The sequence below is a fragment of the Diabrotica virgifera genome, chromosome 7 (genome assembly GCF_917563875.1).
Source record: "Diabrotica virgifera virgifera chromosome 7, PGI_DIABVI_V3a".
Taxonomy (NCBI): Eukaryota; Metazoa; Arthropoda; class Insecta; order Coleoptera; family Chrysomelidae; genus Diabrotica; species Diabrotica virgifera.
Window position 1 is genome coordinate 71,709,655 of NC_065449.1, and position 17,572 is coordinate 71,727,226.

The 17,572-nt window shown below is 31.2% G+C and overlaps 1 protein-coding gene across 1 annotated transcript in view; it reads left to right on the forward strand.

The window, feature by feature from the left end:
• The first annotated feature begins 285 nt into the window (after positions 1 to 285).
• The window catches only part of LOC114330413 (phenoloxidase-activating factor 1-like), a 54,763-nt gene continuing 37,476 nt past the window's right edge, over positions 286 to 17,572 (forward strand). The window contains exons 1-2 of the mRNA XM_028279754.2: positions 286 to 415; positions 14,023 to 14,309. Of these exons, the coding sequence (XP_028135555.2) occupies positions 346 to 415; positions 14,023 to 14,309 (357 nt within the window). The 5' untranslated portion in view covers positions 286 to 345. The remainder of the gene's footprint in view (positions 416 to 14,022; positions 14,310 to 17,572) is intronic.

The window sequence follows — 17,572 nt, forward strand, 5'->3', positions numbered from 1 at the left end:
TTAAGTTAAGTGTAAAATGCTTGTTAGTCTTAGGAATACCTAAGTTCATTGTTAATAATTAACAATGAACTTAGGTATTAATATTAAATTATTTAATAAATAATAAAAAAATTAACACATTCTGAATGAAAAACATGAGACATACAATAATTATAATAATATTTAAGTACAACAAAGTCCATCTATAAAAACTAACATGACTCTACCTGTAGAAATACTTCCTTTGACGGTATTGGTTGATAAATGCCGAGATTTATTACGTATACCTATCTAATATTTGGATATTCCAAGAATACCGTCTTATATTTAAAACCTATTTTTAAAATTAAACAAATTAAAACTGAGATGGATCAAAAGTGTTGCCTATTTTTACTTTATATGTTTTGTATAGGATCAATAGTAGCTGCCCAATTAAGTAAGTACAAGTTTTATTATTATTAAAAAAGGATAGAAACCGTTAAATATTAAACGTAATATAGCGTATATTAGCTAATAATAATTTTATTTGTTAGGAGACAAAACAAAAAAAAATAGTATAATCAACGGTATAATCATTATTCCTCTGGTTTTAAAATATTAAATATTACCTATAGGTATTAGTCTGACTTGAGTTTTGTGTTAACTTAACCGTCATCAGTTTGTTCATTATGATTAATATCTACAAATAAATCACATCTACATAAAACTCTGACAATCAGATTCTATTTTTTTTTAGTTTGTGAGTTTTTATTTTTTTTAGTTTATTTTATTGTGTGTATTTTTATAACACACATGTGTTTGTCAATGTATGCATGTACATAACCTAAAACCTGATGTTTATAAGATAAACATCAGGTTTCAGGTGTTCTGTGCATATTTGTGTTGACAAACTACATTTCTTTAAAGTGAATATACTATAGTACGGCATTATTTTATTATTTTTAACTAGTGTGCGACGGCTTAATGTGAAAAGCTCGTATCTTATTTTACAGAAAATCTTGCGGCAGACACTTTAAACTGACTTTATGCACACTCTGACCTAAAAACAAAACTGTCTGTACGCGGTTTTGATTCTCAGCACATTTAGATCGTAACCCATATATTTTTCACTTATATTAGCTTAGAGTCTGTAAAAATTCAGTTTAAAGTCCCTACTTTATCTGCAAAATTAGTTACGAGGTTTTCACACTAAGTCATCGGTTTGTAATTTATTACTGTCTATATATCGCTTTGAGTTAAGAAATAAACGAAGATACTTATTAGTTAACTGCTTTAACATGATTAGTAGGTACTCCTAGGTCTCCTACGTTCACTGTCTAAATATGATTAGTACTTAAGTTATTGTCGATGTTATTTTTATGGAAATTAAGTTCATGCGATAAACTTCTTCTCCTTTTGGCTTTCATAACCCTGGAGGGCTCTTTGTCCGTCTTATTATGTCGTTGAATTATAACCTCTCTTGTATCCTTCACCACCATTGTATAGATTTTAAGGATTTCCACAGTTCCGGTGTATTTCTTCACTCAACCAACAGTTCTTTCTGTTTTACCAGTCTCCTCCCTGTAGACTTCTTCTTTCTCTTGCTTCGTCCACTTCATCTTTTCGAGGTCTGCCTCTCGGGCTTCTTCCTATCGGGTTCCACTCCCTTATACTGTTTATGCAACAGTTTTTGTCTGCTCTTCTGAGATTTCCGTACCAGATTAATCTGTTCTGTTTTATGTATTCTATTATAATAATAATAATAATTTATTCAACAAAAATAATAGGAACAATCTTTTTAGATATTTACATATAAAGTGAATAAATTAACCCGAAGCTCTCCGAGAGGTGTGGATACACGTGTTTCGGTAAATAGGATATAAAATAATAAATTATAACATACTAACGTAAATAACATAAATAACATAAATAGCAACACAATACAATATAATACAATAAATAGATAGGTACGTTTTTTAATTGTAAATACACAGTTATGTTTTAGTAAATATGATACGATATAATGAAAACAATAAAATAAATATTTAGTTTAACAATAAAGCACGAATAATTAATTTTTTTTAAAACAATTATGTGTGGTTCAATTAGTTAGTAATATTTTTGAAGAATGGTGTATATACGCATGTTTTATTAAATATGATAAAAATAATAAGCAAAATAAATCAGTTTAAAACAATTTAAATTTGAAATATAGGTATAAAAATTGGTAGTGACTCTAGAGTTTCATTTATTTTTTTTTAATGTATGTAAATTTAAGCTACTATAATGATGTCACAAAAATGTCTTGTTTGTTCCATCAGAAATGATTTAAAATTTCTTTTTAAATAGAAGAACATTCTTAGTACTTTTGATATCACTGGGGATATGATTATATATTTTTGGGGCTAGAAATAGAAAACTTCTTTGACAGAAGGACTTTGTCATTTTCGGAATCATATAGAGGTGTTTGTCTCTTGTATCATGCTCATGTGATGGTAAATTGTTGTCTGTTTTCATGGTGTGATATTTTAAAGACACACAAAGAAAGTATAACTGTTTCAAGTCAAATATATTACTATCTTTATATAATCTATCTGTAGAGTAGGTGTATGGTTTAGACATAATAATTTTCAGAAATCTTCTTTGTATGATTTCCAGAGGGAGAATGTGTGTTTTAAGGGCGCTTCCCCAAGCCAGTATACCATAACGGAGATATATATGGTGCGAGGTATATATTAGGTATTTGTTTTTTAAGATGTTTAAATTTATACAGGATAAACTGTAGCTTTTTAATGATATATTTAATGTGAAAGTCCCATTTTAGATGTGTATCTATAAAAACTCCTAGATATTTAACATTTGTCACGGGTTTAATATAAAAATTTTGTTTATTATGTGATATTTGAAGGGGTTTGAAAATATCAGTGGTCAAGTTAGAGTTAAATATTGGTAGATAAACAGTTTTCTTAAAATTGATTGTTAGTATTTTGTAGTCAAACCATTCTTTTATTAGTTGTAGATCATATTCTGCTTTTGTTTTTAATTCATACCAATTCTCAGCATCATAAATAATAGCAGTATCATCAACAAACCCAATTATATGCCCTGTACTCTGTAATGAAAATAATCCATTTATATATCGATTAAACAGGACAGGACCTAATACTGTTCCCTGTGGCACTCCATATGATATACTTCTTTGTCCGCTTATTACTTCGGAGACCCTTACTACCTGTTGTCTCTCAGAGAGGTAACTTCTAAATAATTGTAAATAGTTGTCTCTTATACCAATTTTCTCTAAGGTTTGTAAGAGGTTATTGTGACTAACAGTGTCAAAAGCTTTGGCCAAATCAAGAAATACGCATAAGCAAACTTTATTTTTGTTAAGTGCTTCATATGCTTTGGATGTTAAATTCAAAATGGCATCTTGGGTGGAAGTATTTTGCTTAAAACCAAATTGGCGAGGGGAAATTAAATTATATTTTTTGATATGAGCTGTAAGCCTATTTTTCAATAATAATTCAAATATTTTAGAAATATGCGGAATAAGAGATATAGGTCGATAGTTTGCAGCAAGAGTTTTTTCTTCATTTTTGTATATTGGTATGACTACTGTTGTTTGAAGGATTTAGGCCATATTCCTTTTTCTATACAGATATTGATAATATTAACCAATGGCTCGAGTATGTATGGTGAAATTGTTTTCAAACATTCTGCATTAATGTCGTCAATACCAGTTGCTTTTTTACACTTTAGTTCATTTATTATTGTTTCTATTTCACATGTATTTGTAGGTAATAAAATCATTGAGTTTGTTAAGACAGTATTTTCATATACTTGGCGGGGATTAGTACTAATTCTTTCAGCCAAACTTTTGCCCATCTCTGAAAATGTCTTATTAAATTCATTTGCAGTATCAGAGGGCTCAGTTTATATCTGAATTTATTCTCATTCTTCTCTTAATCCTTATGTTATTTATTCCATCTCTTTTTGTTACTCTTCAGCTTATTCTTAGGAATTCCATATCTGTTGGGCTTCTTGTGTTTTTGATTTTCTTATTCATTATCCAATTTTCACACCCGTATGTCAGCATACTTCTTGTCATGGTGTTATATTTTTTTGTTTTTATACTAATGTGATTATCCCACAGTACCGGGTTCAATTTCCATGTACAGTCTCTTGTTTGTTCTAGTCTATTTTTGAAGTTATACTTCTTTAGGCGCGATAGGAGGGTGATTATTTATCACTAATCTGCGCGCATGGGCACACCGACAGTATGGTATTAGTCGTTATACGGGCTCTGATTGGTGTTGAAATGATCTGTCAATAATAATTGTTCAATATGGAGGTAAACAAATGTTGTATAATATATTAGTTTTATTGTTGTGAGGACAGAAACAAAAAAGTTTATAATTGTAGTGACTTTTTAAATAGTTTTTAAAAGTAACAGGTACGTAATAATTGTAAATGTTTCAGTGTCCTAATAAAAAATTTCATAGGTACCTACCTATTTGAACCTACCAAAATACATAGTATGTAATACTTTTATTTACATAATTTGATTACCATCAAAATTTCTATCAATATTCATCTAATATATTGTTTTCTTACTCTATGTTTTGTTGTATTTTTTCAATTCTAAATCATTTCAATTCAAAATCAGAATTGTCAAAAGTTTAATCCGTTTAGTTACTTGAACTTCGCACATGATGACGTATAGTATTCGTGGATAAGCGTTCAAGGTGAATGAATTCCAACACCAACCGCGCTAATAAGCGGGTTCGAATCCCAATAGAAACTTTTATTTTTTTTATTTTTTTATACATTTTATGATCGTAAGTGTATTTATTATATAATTTTATTTTCAGAAAATACGTATTTAGTTAAAAAATTTTCCGAAAATTATTTTTCAGAAATCATTTTTGTGGCATTTTTCAATGTGTTTGTGTGCGTTTTATTCTTTTATTATTTTAATTTTTGGCACTGTTTTAATAAAAATGTTTGAGAAGTAGTAAGTATAAATTAGTTTAATATTTAAATAAAATATAAATAAAAGTATATTAATTTCGTTTAAATCATATAATAGAAGTATAACTTCTTACGTGCGTACAAAGTACACACACACACATTCTTTTTTTAAATCGCCTTCAGTTGTTCTTTTCTTTGATATTGTGAAACCTAAAACTTATACTTGTCTGTTCCTTTGATTTCTTTACCTTAGTCGCTGTATCACCTTCCACTGGGCTTGGTTACTCAATCTCTAGTGGGGTTGCTCAGGTTATCGGTGTGAACCAACTTGGAGGTGGAGATAGGCATTTAATAGGAGCGATACAGTAATAACAATGATTTATCTTACGACGGGACGTGGACGTTTATTATACTACATACTGCGCACGTCCCCATTGTTGCCCCGTTCCGTTTTACTATAAACTAGTCAATGCTTTTCATATCACCCGATTCTTCCAGCGTGCCCCGTAAGACAACCGTGCCGTCCACGTCCCGTCGTAATTTAATTGAGCCTTTAAGCTGCTAATCGCTGAGTCTTATTACCCATAACAGCGATAAACATAAAAATAACTTTCCGAAATTATAAACTCAAAAACTTTTACGAACGTAATTGTTTGTAAAGACGCACAGTGGCGGATCTTGATATTTGCCTAAGGAGATGAACTTTCGATGAAATACCAATCAAAATTAATAACGAAACCTAAACTACATAAAAGACATAAAAAATAATAACTTATATGCATTAAGTTCCCTTAATTTTTCTAACTAGCATGTTTATTGGTGTTGAATCTGTCTGTCTGTGGCTATAGTTTCAAGTCAGCTAATATATTTTTATGTTTCAACAATATTTTTCTTTAATTTTGGACCTTGTTAGGGGGGGAAATTTCCCCATTTTCCTTCCCGTAGATCCGCCAGTATAGACGAGGATTTACTAACAAAGAAGTTTCTTATGATACATGAATATCTGACATTATTTTCGAAACAAATCTCATAGAGAACTCATATCCTACTTCTGACATTCTTTATTAATTTATTAGTAGTTAAAGTTTCTGTTATTAATTTTTTTATTTTTTTTTATTAAAAATAGTCTAGAGCTTATTTACCAAAACAGAAAAACCCACTCTCAATCCCAGAATAAGTGTGGTATATTTCTTATCTTGTACTGATTGCAATTCTTGTTACATTGGCGAAACTGGTCGACCCGGTCGTGATATTACAAAAACTATACTAATTCAGTCATGAGGGCGACTGAATTCGAGTAGTTTTTATTTGCAGAATAATAGTTCCATATTCTATTCTATTCTATCTATCTATCTAATTAGCCTTCTTCGGTCCATCTTTGGACATAGGCCTCCCCAATCCTTTTCCATTCTTCTCTGTCTGTCGCTACAGTTATCCACCTAGAGCCCACGTGCTTCTTGACATCATCTGCCCATCTCATTTGTGGTCTTCCTCTGCTTCGTTTATATTGCCACGGTCTCCAATTTATGAGAATTTTGTTCCATCGGTCTTCCTTTTGTCTTATAGTGTGTCCGGCAAATCTCCATTTCAACTTTGCAACTTCTTGTCTAACATCCCTAACTTTGGTTTTCTCTCTTATCCACTCGTTTCTCTTTTTATCCAATAGTTTTATGTGCAACATTTGCCTTTCCATTGCTCTTTGCGTCTTTATGATCTTGTCCATGTTTGCTTTTGTAAACGTCCACGTTTGGGAACCGTAAGTGAGAACAGGGAGTACGCATTGATTGTATACCTTGGTCTTAAGATGTTGTGGATATCTTTTGTTTTTAAGGATCTAGCTTAGTTTTCCAAATGCCGCCCATGCCAGTCTAACTCGTCTTTTGATCTCTGCTGTTTGGTTTTCCTTGTTAAGTTTTATAATCTGACCCAGATATACATAATCATGAACTTGTTCTATTTCATCTTGTCCGATCCTCATTGTGATGTCCTCATCTGTATTTGTTATGATTTTGGTCTTGCTGTAATTCATATTAAGGCCTATCTTTCCGGCTTCTATGTCCAGTTCTTTCATCATTTCAAACAATTCTTCTTTTTTATCGGTTATCAATACGATGTCATCGGCGTACCTTAGATGGTTCAAGCGTTGTCCACAAATGTTTATACCTTTTTCTTCCCATTCTAATCTTTTAAAGATATCTTCCAGAACCTGATTGAAAAGTTTCGCTGATATTGTGTCACCCTGTCTTACGCCTCTATTTATTTGAATTAATTGTGTTCCTTCGTATACTTTAATTGTTGTTGTGGCATCTTTATATATATTGGCTATTAGGTCTGTATATCTGTGGTCAATTCTGCTGTTAATCAAAGAACTTTTCACTGCCCAATGTTCGACACTGTCAAAAGCCTTTTCGAAATCTATGAACGCTACATATAGAGGGATGTTGTATTCATTTGCTCGTTCTATAAGGATTTTCATACTTAATAAATGATCACTTGTGCTAAATCCCTTTCTAAAACCAGCTTGTTCTTTCGATTGGTATTCGTCGAATTTTGTCGTCAATCTGTTGGTTAAAATTTTTGTTAGGAGTTTATACATTACATTGAGGAGTGTTATAGGACGGTAGTTTTTTATATCTGCTTTGTCCCCTTTCTTGTGTAAGATAATGGTTACGGATTCCTTCCAGTTCCTTCCAGATTCTATTCTATTACGGTACAGAAAATAACTGTATTGGTGTATGATTTGTATAATTTGAATATTTTATAAGCGAAATTTTTGATTACATAAATGTCTACACTATTTCAGTCATGTAAGTCAAATTAATCAAGTATTATTTACTTAAGGCCATCGGTACATAATTCGCAAATATTTTACGGTTATCCCTACTTTTTCTGTCGTTACATGGCAAATTACGTGTAGTAAAATTCACACTGGCATGGATATGTAAACTTTACTTGATAATGATCAATGATCATTAACTTTAAGATGGCTTTTGAATGTTCTTCGATAACTGTTACTTGTATAATTAATTGCCTTAAGAGGAAACAGTAGCGATCAACAGGTAGCGAGAACGCGTTCCAAGATTGCGGCTGTAATTTTGAATATTTTTTCGAGATATTTGGCACACGTATTCGTAATATAATAGAGAATGGCGGTACAGAGCCCAATTTGAAAAATATATTAATATGTGGAAGTTACTCTGTAATTAAATACAATATTAAAAAAACGAGCCTGTACCGCCATTAAGAAGAACAAAAAAATACACTTTCTTCAAATAAACTTTTTTATCCGATGCTTAGATTTTGTGTTATTTTGGAACTACTAAAATTTTTTATTTCATTAGTAGTTCCAAAATGACACAAAATCTAGTCATCGGATAAAAAAGTTTATTTGAAGAAAGTGTATTTTTTTCTTCTTCTTAATGGCGGTACAGGCTCGTTTTTTTAATATTGTATTTAATTACAGAGTAATTTATATTTTTCAAATTGGGCTCTGTATCGCCATTCTTTATTATATTACGAATAGGTGTGCCAAATATCTCGAAAAAATATTCAAAATTGTAGCTGCAATCTTGGAACGCGTTTTGGCTACCTGTTGATCGCTACTGTATCAACTTAATTATTAATTCTATTGGTCACCAGTCTCCTGACACCCCTACAGAACAGAAGACTAAAAAGAACAGACACCCTTGACCTCAACACTAACTAATATTTCCAACTTATTACTATTGTACTATTCAAATTAATTCAATTAATTATTAATGACTGTATTAATTCAATTATTATTGTATTCTTTTAGGTATTCACCACTGGGTGAATACTGACTGTGTCACTTTCTTAACACTTATATGTAGTGTCTATTATTTTGTATAAAATAGATTGCAATAAAATGGATGCGAAAAAAAAATTAATAATTCAGTTAATTAATATGATACTTTTTTCACTAACTATGTATTCAGTGATTGTAATAATTTATCTACTGTACAACAAAAACTAATAATCAATCGAGAAAAGTAGTCCTGTCGCCAGGGGGGTACAAGGTACAATGACCTTGTACTCCTTTATTCAGATGGGGTTACCCAAGTTTTTTATGTAGTTTGACCCGTAGAACACGAATTTTTTGGGTAACAGTTGATATGGATATCGATAAGATTGTTATAAACAAAGAACTTGAGGAATCACATAACAGCGATTTTTCGCAAAACAAAACATTTTTTTGTATTTTTTTGGGTCATTCTAAGCAAAAAATGTTTTTACAAGTTTTTCGTAGGATGCATGGTTTTCGACATAAACGCGGTTTAACTTTCAAAAAATCGAAAAATTGCAAGTTTTGAACTCGAATAACTGTTGATAAAAAAATAAAATAGCAATTCTGCTTACCGCATTTGAAAGATCAAGTAAAATTCTATCGGTTTTGATTATTTGCATTGCTAAAAATTAATTTTTTATTGTTAAACAAAGCTATAAACACATAGTGCTTGAATGATGTTTTCAATGTATTTCTAATTTAAAATCGAACGAGTAGGCGCGCATACAGACAACTTCTACGTAGATTACGTACATTAAGACGCATGCATTGGACACGGGAAACATTTAGTTTTTATTACTTTGTTTAACAATAAAAAAATTAAAAAAAAAACCCATACAGAAGTAAAAACTTCAAATTGTATTTTGGTATAAAACAGTTTATTTAAAACTTCTAAAAGTCATCCACATGGATTGCAAAACGTTTTCATTCTGAACAGAACATCTTCAGTGCATTCCGCAAAGTAGTTGTAACTAGCACACCAATGAAGCTGGTAACTTCATAATATATGGCTTACATTATACCTTTTGATAAAATATTGTGACTACAAGTCGATGTTACAAGATTAAAATATGTATGTGCCTAAAGAGCAACATGCTTCCCTGCTCGAAAAAACTAGGTACTTGCCATTTGAATTAGCACAGACCAACTGTGTTAAAATGTGTTAAATTCAAATGGCAAGTACCTAGTTTTTTCGAGCAGGGAAGCATGTTGCTCTTTAGGCACATACATATTTTAATCTTGTAACATCGACTTGTAGTCACAATATTTTATCAAAAGGTATAATGTAAGCCATATATTATGAAGTTACCACCTTCATTGGTGTGCTAGTTACAACTACTTTGCGGAATGCACTGAAGATGTTCTGTTCAGAACGAAAATGTTTTGCAATCCATGTGGATGACTTTTAGAAGTTTTAAATAAACTATTTTATACCAAAATACAATTTGAAGTTTTTACTTCTGTATAGGATTTTTTTTAACTATGGTATACAGCCAACTATTGGGATTTTCCCATTGATTTTAATAAAAAAATTAATTTTTAGCAATGCAAACAATAAAAAATTATAGCTGGTGGAAAGACAATATTTTAATGATAATATATACAGTATGTCCCTGTAAGTTGTATCCATATGGAAAACTTTTTTATTATTAACTTTACGAAAAAAAGTTATTCTTCATAAAAAGCTCTGCATGGTCCAGAACCTAACATTTAACCATCAAATATCAAATTTTTGGAATATTATACGAGGTATGTCAAAAAGTTTGAATTTCACTCAAGAATAAAGTAGCTTTCTTTTTCACAATACTGAATCTTGCTATTATGAAAAGGTGTTTGGAATTAAAAACTATATTCTAGTATGCAATTACATCCTTCTAATTGAAATTTTTTTTTTTGAAAAATTATGGATAACTAACATTATTGTCAGTTATTTCAATTCAGATAACCCTTTTATTATCAAATTTACGAAAAAAAGTGATTCTTAATAAAATGTTTTGCATGGTCTAAAACCTAAAATACAACCATCTTATGTAAAATTTTATCAATTTTATACGAGGTATGTCAAAAAATATGAATTCCGCTCAAGAGTAAAATACGTTTATTTTTCACAATATCGAAAATTGTTATTATGGAAAGTTATTTAGAATTAAAAACTATGTTTCAGTATGTAATTATATCCTTCTAATTGAAATATTCAGAACTATAAAGGTACTTGACTTTTGATCTAAATTTATCTTTTTTGGCATAATTCGTATAAAATTGATAAAATTTGATATAAGATGGTTGTATTTTAGGTTTTAGACCATCCAGAACGTTTTACTAAGAATCACTTTTTTTCGTAAAATTAATAATAAAGAGTTATCAGAATTGAAATAACTGAAAATATTGTTAGTTATTCATAATTTTTCAAATTTTTTTTTTCAATTAGAAGGATGTAATTGCATATTAGAATATCGTTTTTAATTCCAAACAACTTTTCATAATAGTAATTTTCAATATTGTGAAAAATAAATCTCCTTTACTCTTGAGTGAAATTCAAACTTTGACATACCTCGTATAACATTCATAAAATTTGATATCTGATGGTTGAATCTTGGGTTATTGACCATGCAGAACTTTTTATAAAGAATAACTTTTTTTCGTAAAATTAATAATAAAAAAGTTTTCCATATGGATACAACTTACAGGGACATACTGTATAACCAATTTGTATAATCCAACTAAAAAAAAGTGGATTAAAGGAACTTGTTCAAAATAACACTATGTCGACATACTGTAGTTTACCTGCGAGGTCCAGAAATAAGCCTGTGGACATTAAAAAAATCATATCTTCCAGACAATTCGATTGAAGGACCAGGAATATCCAAAAGAATGATCGAATTAGTCTAAGTACTGTTAGATAAAACAAAATTGTTTAGATAAAACAAAATTGTAGACAGCAGTTCGGCCCTGACTGACTACATAAATACCACGTTTAGATCGGTTGTCTGAATAAAATTAATTATATTTTACTGTAATTATGTGAAGATTGTGTCAGAAGTTTTTTAACAACCAATAAGTTTCACATCTGGATAAAAATAATTAATTATTAATTTTTGGTTGTTTACATAAAATGTCAATGAGTTTTGACAACTTAAGTAATTTATCAGTGTATGGTTTTGAATCTAGTTTTATTGGCCAGCTGTTAAGCTGGCCAGGGCCGTATTAGATATTTTGTTTATTTTAATGCGTTAGAGTAAAATTAAATATGAATCCCAATAGCATTATATCAGCCACCTCACTATACATATCGAAAATAAACTGTAACCATAGCTTAACGTACTTATCAGAAGCAGCACATATGCAATTCCCATCTAAACAATAAGCGATCATCTTCAATACCTCGTAAAATACTAAATTGAAAGATTGATTAATTCCGTTTTTCGAGATAATTCAACCTAAGAAAATACTATGCTCATCCAGATTATGCAGCGACCGTAATTTTATATACCCCGCGAAAAAAGTTGTTGATGCGTTCATGACAAACTACTGTCATATAGAAATTAAAATTGTAACGGTACAGACTAGAAGGTTAAAACGCATTGTTATTTCAAATGTGTGCCTCACTATACCGCATAATTTCTTAGTAAAGTAATTACAAAATATCGGACTCAACTTAATATCCCCAAATACAATTCTAAAAATCAGCGCTTGATCACCTGAGCATAGACATATTCTTAGCCTCAGAAGGCAGGCCTATGTAAGTCCTGATAGTATAAAACTACCCGATTCGTTTAAAATAAATCATGATCATAAAACCTACCGAATATTTTTGTCATAATATAGTTTGGAATGATCTTCTTCTTCTTCAAGTGCCATATCCACGACGAAGGTCGGCAATCATCATAGCTATTCGGACTTTGGAGACGGCTGCTCTGAAAAGTTCGTTTAATGTACATCCGTACCATTCTCTCAGGTTGCGCACCCACGATATTCTGCGTCTCCCTATGCTTCTTTTTCCTTGAATCTTTCCCTGCATAATGAGCTGGAGCAAGTTGTACCTCTCTCCACGTGTAATATGTCCGAGATATTCCAATTTTCTAATTTTGATTGTATCTAAGACTTCCATTTCTTTACTCATCTTTCTCAGAACCTCTTTGTTTGTGACGTATTCTGTCCATGATATTTTTAGAATTCTTCTATATACCCACATCTCGAATGATTCAAGTTTTTTCATTGATGCCGCATTCAAAGTCCAAGCTTCCATTCCGTGAAATAGAGTCGAGAAAACGTAGCACCTAGCCAACCCTACTCTTAGCTCTAACCTTAGATCTCTTGTGCAGAGCACTTTTTTCATTTTGTTAAAATTCACTCTAGCCTTTTCTATTCTAATTTTAATCTTCTGGAAGTAATCATTTGTAGAGTTGATCATTGTTCGTTTGGTATGGTATGATATTAACTGCAATAAGGCTGGACATACTGCCAATTGCTGTAATGCAAACACACTACTACATTTTGAAGGAAGTTCTATGGAGACCAATAGTGATAATTTATCCCAAACTGAACTTAGCCATACAATAATGCCAACTAAAACTTCATCAAGCAGGGAAAATCAAACACATGAGAAATACAAAGTCCAATTCGCCTTACATTTGGCAAACTGAGCCATATTATAAGAAGCTCAATTCTCATGTGGCTCAAGCAAAAAGTATAACTAATATAATATACCCGTACAGCGTACAAACTTAGCAGAGACTTTAATACTGACGCAAAAATCCGCAAATAAACTCAGAGTTACAGAACGGGCCACGAAAGGGGCTATGCTTGGCGTGAATCTTTGAGACCATATAACAAACCAACAAATCCGACAAAGATCAGGCGTTCAAGACGTCATCGACCAGGCGAATCATAGAATAGAGGTCAAGAAACTACAAAAGAAGCCAAGAACGACTACCGTCCAGATATTTCAATGACGTGAAAATAATAACGAAAGTCTGTCTATAAAACGGCCAGAGTGAAGGACATTGGAAGAAACTGAGGGAGGCATACGCCCGGCAGTGGGTGCGATTGGATGGATCATGATGATACCTTCTATAATGCTTTCTGTTGGTTCCAGTATAAGTTACTACCCATATAACACAAGCCCTACTCCTCAATATAAAACAATGTACAAGTAAAAGAAGTTAATAATATCGATATTGATTTTATCAGCGACTTTTGGAAGTTTTCCTGATGTTACTACAGTATCTCTGTTGAATATAAATTTTGTTTTGTTTATAAACTTCATTATTAACAATAATTACTTTTTACAGAACGTGGCCAATCATGCAAGACCCCAATTGGAGAAACTGCTACCTGTGTATCAGTATATGACTGCAAACTTTTTATAAAAGCTATTAATCGTCAAAATCCATTACAATTAATGTTCATAACACGGTCGCAATGTGGCTTTGATACACGCCCTTTGGTCTGTTGTGGCTCTGTAGTGGACTTCCCCAGATCTAGGAATCCAGATGAACTGATACCTGTCGGTAGTAATGTTGGTTTGAACTTTAATAGGAGTAGAGCCATTCCAAATAGAAGAACTTGTGGTTTTCAGGTAATAATATATTTTTTGGTTCTACTAATTATTACTCTGATTGTAAGTAATTACCCGTTCAAGATAATAATTACCCATTTCATAAGTAAGAGGTTAAGATCATTTGATTATAATATCTGTCAGCAGTGACTATGCAATACTAAACTATTAAATATCTACTTAAGAAAAACTGAAAGTGCAGTATGTGGCAAGACTAGTGAGAGTAAATGAGCGATATCGGATTAAAAGCGTTGAGAGAATACAGAAGAATAAGAATAAATAATTTAAAAAGTAATCAAATAAAAATCAAAAAAAAAGTGTTAGACAGGGCTGTGTCTAGTTGCCATCACTGTTTAATGCATACTCAGACGAAATATTTATAAAAGCGTTAGAAGATAAAGTAGCATGCATAAAAGTAAATGGCCTATCCATATGTGAAATTAGATCTGATGATACAATACTAATAGCAGAAAATAGTTACAGATCTATACAGAATTTTAAAAAAGGTTGTTGTAACGACTGAAGAATTTGATCTGTCACTAAACATACACAAATCAAAATTCATGATTACATAAAAAAATGTTATAAACATCAATCTAAACGTAAATTATAGGACGATAGAATGAGTTCAGAATTATAATTATGTAAAGACAAACATTAATGAAACAAACCATTATAGCGAAGAAATAAGAGTTAGAATAGAAAAGGCTAGAACTGCACTCAATAATATTAAACAAATATATGTATTAGAGACCTCAGTCTAAATCTTAGAAAACGATTAGTAAAGTGTTTTGTATATTCTGTTCTTTTGTATGGTGTGGAGACGTGGACTCTTAATAAACAATGAATCAATATATTGAAAGCATTTGAAATATCGAAGAATGCTAAGAATCTCCTGGGCAGACCGAATAATCAATGAAGAAATAAGTACTAAGAAGAATAGAGAACAGCAGGTTGATAGTAGATTCCATCAAAATAAGAAAACTACAATATTTGGGTCATATAACACGTGGTGACAGATATCAACTCCTAAAATTAATAATGATTTGGATGCGGCCCATCTGAACACTTTCGGGTTGTAGTGTCAAAGGTTAGACTAGCTATAAAGTTTGCCAACCTTCGTCGCGGAGATGGCACGTAAAGAAGAAGAAAATACAAGAAAATATTGATGAAAAAATGGATTAAAACTGTAATGAATTGCACATTATACTAGTAGGCAAACTACTAAAAAGCTGAATTATGTCGAAGCAAATATACCAGCTAGCATGAGATTTTCTCTGCCCCTTTTCTTCAAAGGGCACAAGATTAAGCCTGATATTTTTTACAAAGTACACAAAAATACCTGTCATGTGGTAATAATTTCCAACCTTCGACTTTAAACAAAGTATAAAATAAATTGTAAATAATATACGAACAGGTATGCTGCTGTTCGTGTAAATGCCACAAACATGGTTGGAGTCTACATTTATCCCACTACCAAAAAAAAACCTAATACACCATCATGTAAAGTTTTTTGACTATTAAGTCTCATGAGTCACTCTCTCAAGCTCCTTCTCAAGATTATTCCTAATAGAATTAAGCAGAAATGTGAAGAATCAATGGGAGAAAAACAATGTGGGTTTAGAGAAGGATTGGTAACAAGAGAAGCTTTATTATCAATTCTAACTTTACTTCAAAGATCATGGGAAGTACAGAAACTAAGTTTCTTCTGATTCCTAGATTTTGAATAGGCGTTTAATAGGGTGCAACATGATAAGCTGTTTGAGTATCCATCTTTTTGGTAAACGTGTTTTCCTTTTGTTACTATGAATATAACTGCGGATAACTGATACAATAAAAACCTCATTAAAATGTATCAGGCCATTTCTATTGTTCATTATGTCGGTCCTACATTTCCGCAGACATTTTGATATAATAAGCGACTTCTTTTAAGGACGGTTAAATTGACCTTATTTTGTAGCGCGGCATTTACTTACATCTACTATTCAAATGCATTCCTCTAATAAAATAGAAAAGGTTGATATAGATAACTACTACAGTTAAAATTTCATTTAATATACCGAGTTGTAGTAACAGCAGGTAAGAAAAATGTATTATAAGCTTTTCAGGAAAATATGTAATATTATATTTTCGCCCCTATTCTGTAACTTTTAACAAATCAAATAGAAATAACCCAGTCGAATCGTAATTACCCGAAATCGGAATGTTCGATATCTATCGCGTCGTTTTCGTGTTTGGATTGGCATTCTGTAACTCACATCATAATCAGTGTAAATCGAAAATGCCAACTACTATAAAACGCGCTCAGGAGGTGGTGGTAACACCGCATTGAAAAGTGAAATAACTGTTCTGTTTCATTTTCTGTATCCTTTTTCGTCAAAAAAAAAAGAAATTTTGGTTTGTTTTGGTTAATTTTGACAAACTAAACACAAGAATAAAAAATTGCAAGTGAAATACCAAAGAAAGAAAACATCTGCTGAGCATTTAAATTACATGGTAGACTTAATTTCTAAACACAAAATATTATTGCACGGTAAAAGTAAAAAATAAATATTTATAAAAATAAACCAAAATAGGAACTTCACAGGAAAATTTTTCCTTGTGGATTTTGTAAGTTTTTTCCTTAAGAGGCTACAGTAGCGCGTCATCAAAAACGGAAAACGCGATCCAAGATTGCGGCTTTAATTTTGAATATTTTGTCGAGATATTTGTCACACGTATTCGTAATATAGTAAAGAATGGCGGTACAGAGCCCAATTTGAGAAATATCACAGAATGTGGAAATTACTCTATAATTAAATACCGGTGTCCACTTATATTTTCCCTTATTTTAACTGCCTATAACTTCTAAACAGCTCAAGATAGAAATATGCAGTTTTCGCTTATATGTTTTATTTTAGTAAAAGTTTTGTTTGAATGGATTAAATTTTTTATATCGCTTTTAAATAAAAAATGGCGGATTTTTGCAAAAAAAACGTTGTTGACTTTTTTTATTGAAACACCCAGTATATTTTTTTGTAAATTTAATAAGTGGTCATTTACCTATCGAGCGATATAATTTTTTTTTAAATCGGTTGTCAAATGACAGCGATTAATTTTTAAAATGAGAGATGCAATGTGGAAAGCATATAACATAATATCAATTTTCTTAGGTATGTGATATCCACGTTGCACCTCTCATTTTAAGTGTGTCTCTAATATTTTTGAGCTACGTGTTTGTGTCTAAGCTTGTAGTTTTTAATTGTTTCGAACTCAACTTTTTTCAATATTTATAACTTATAACT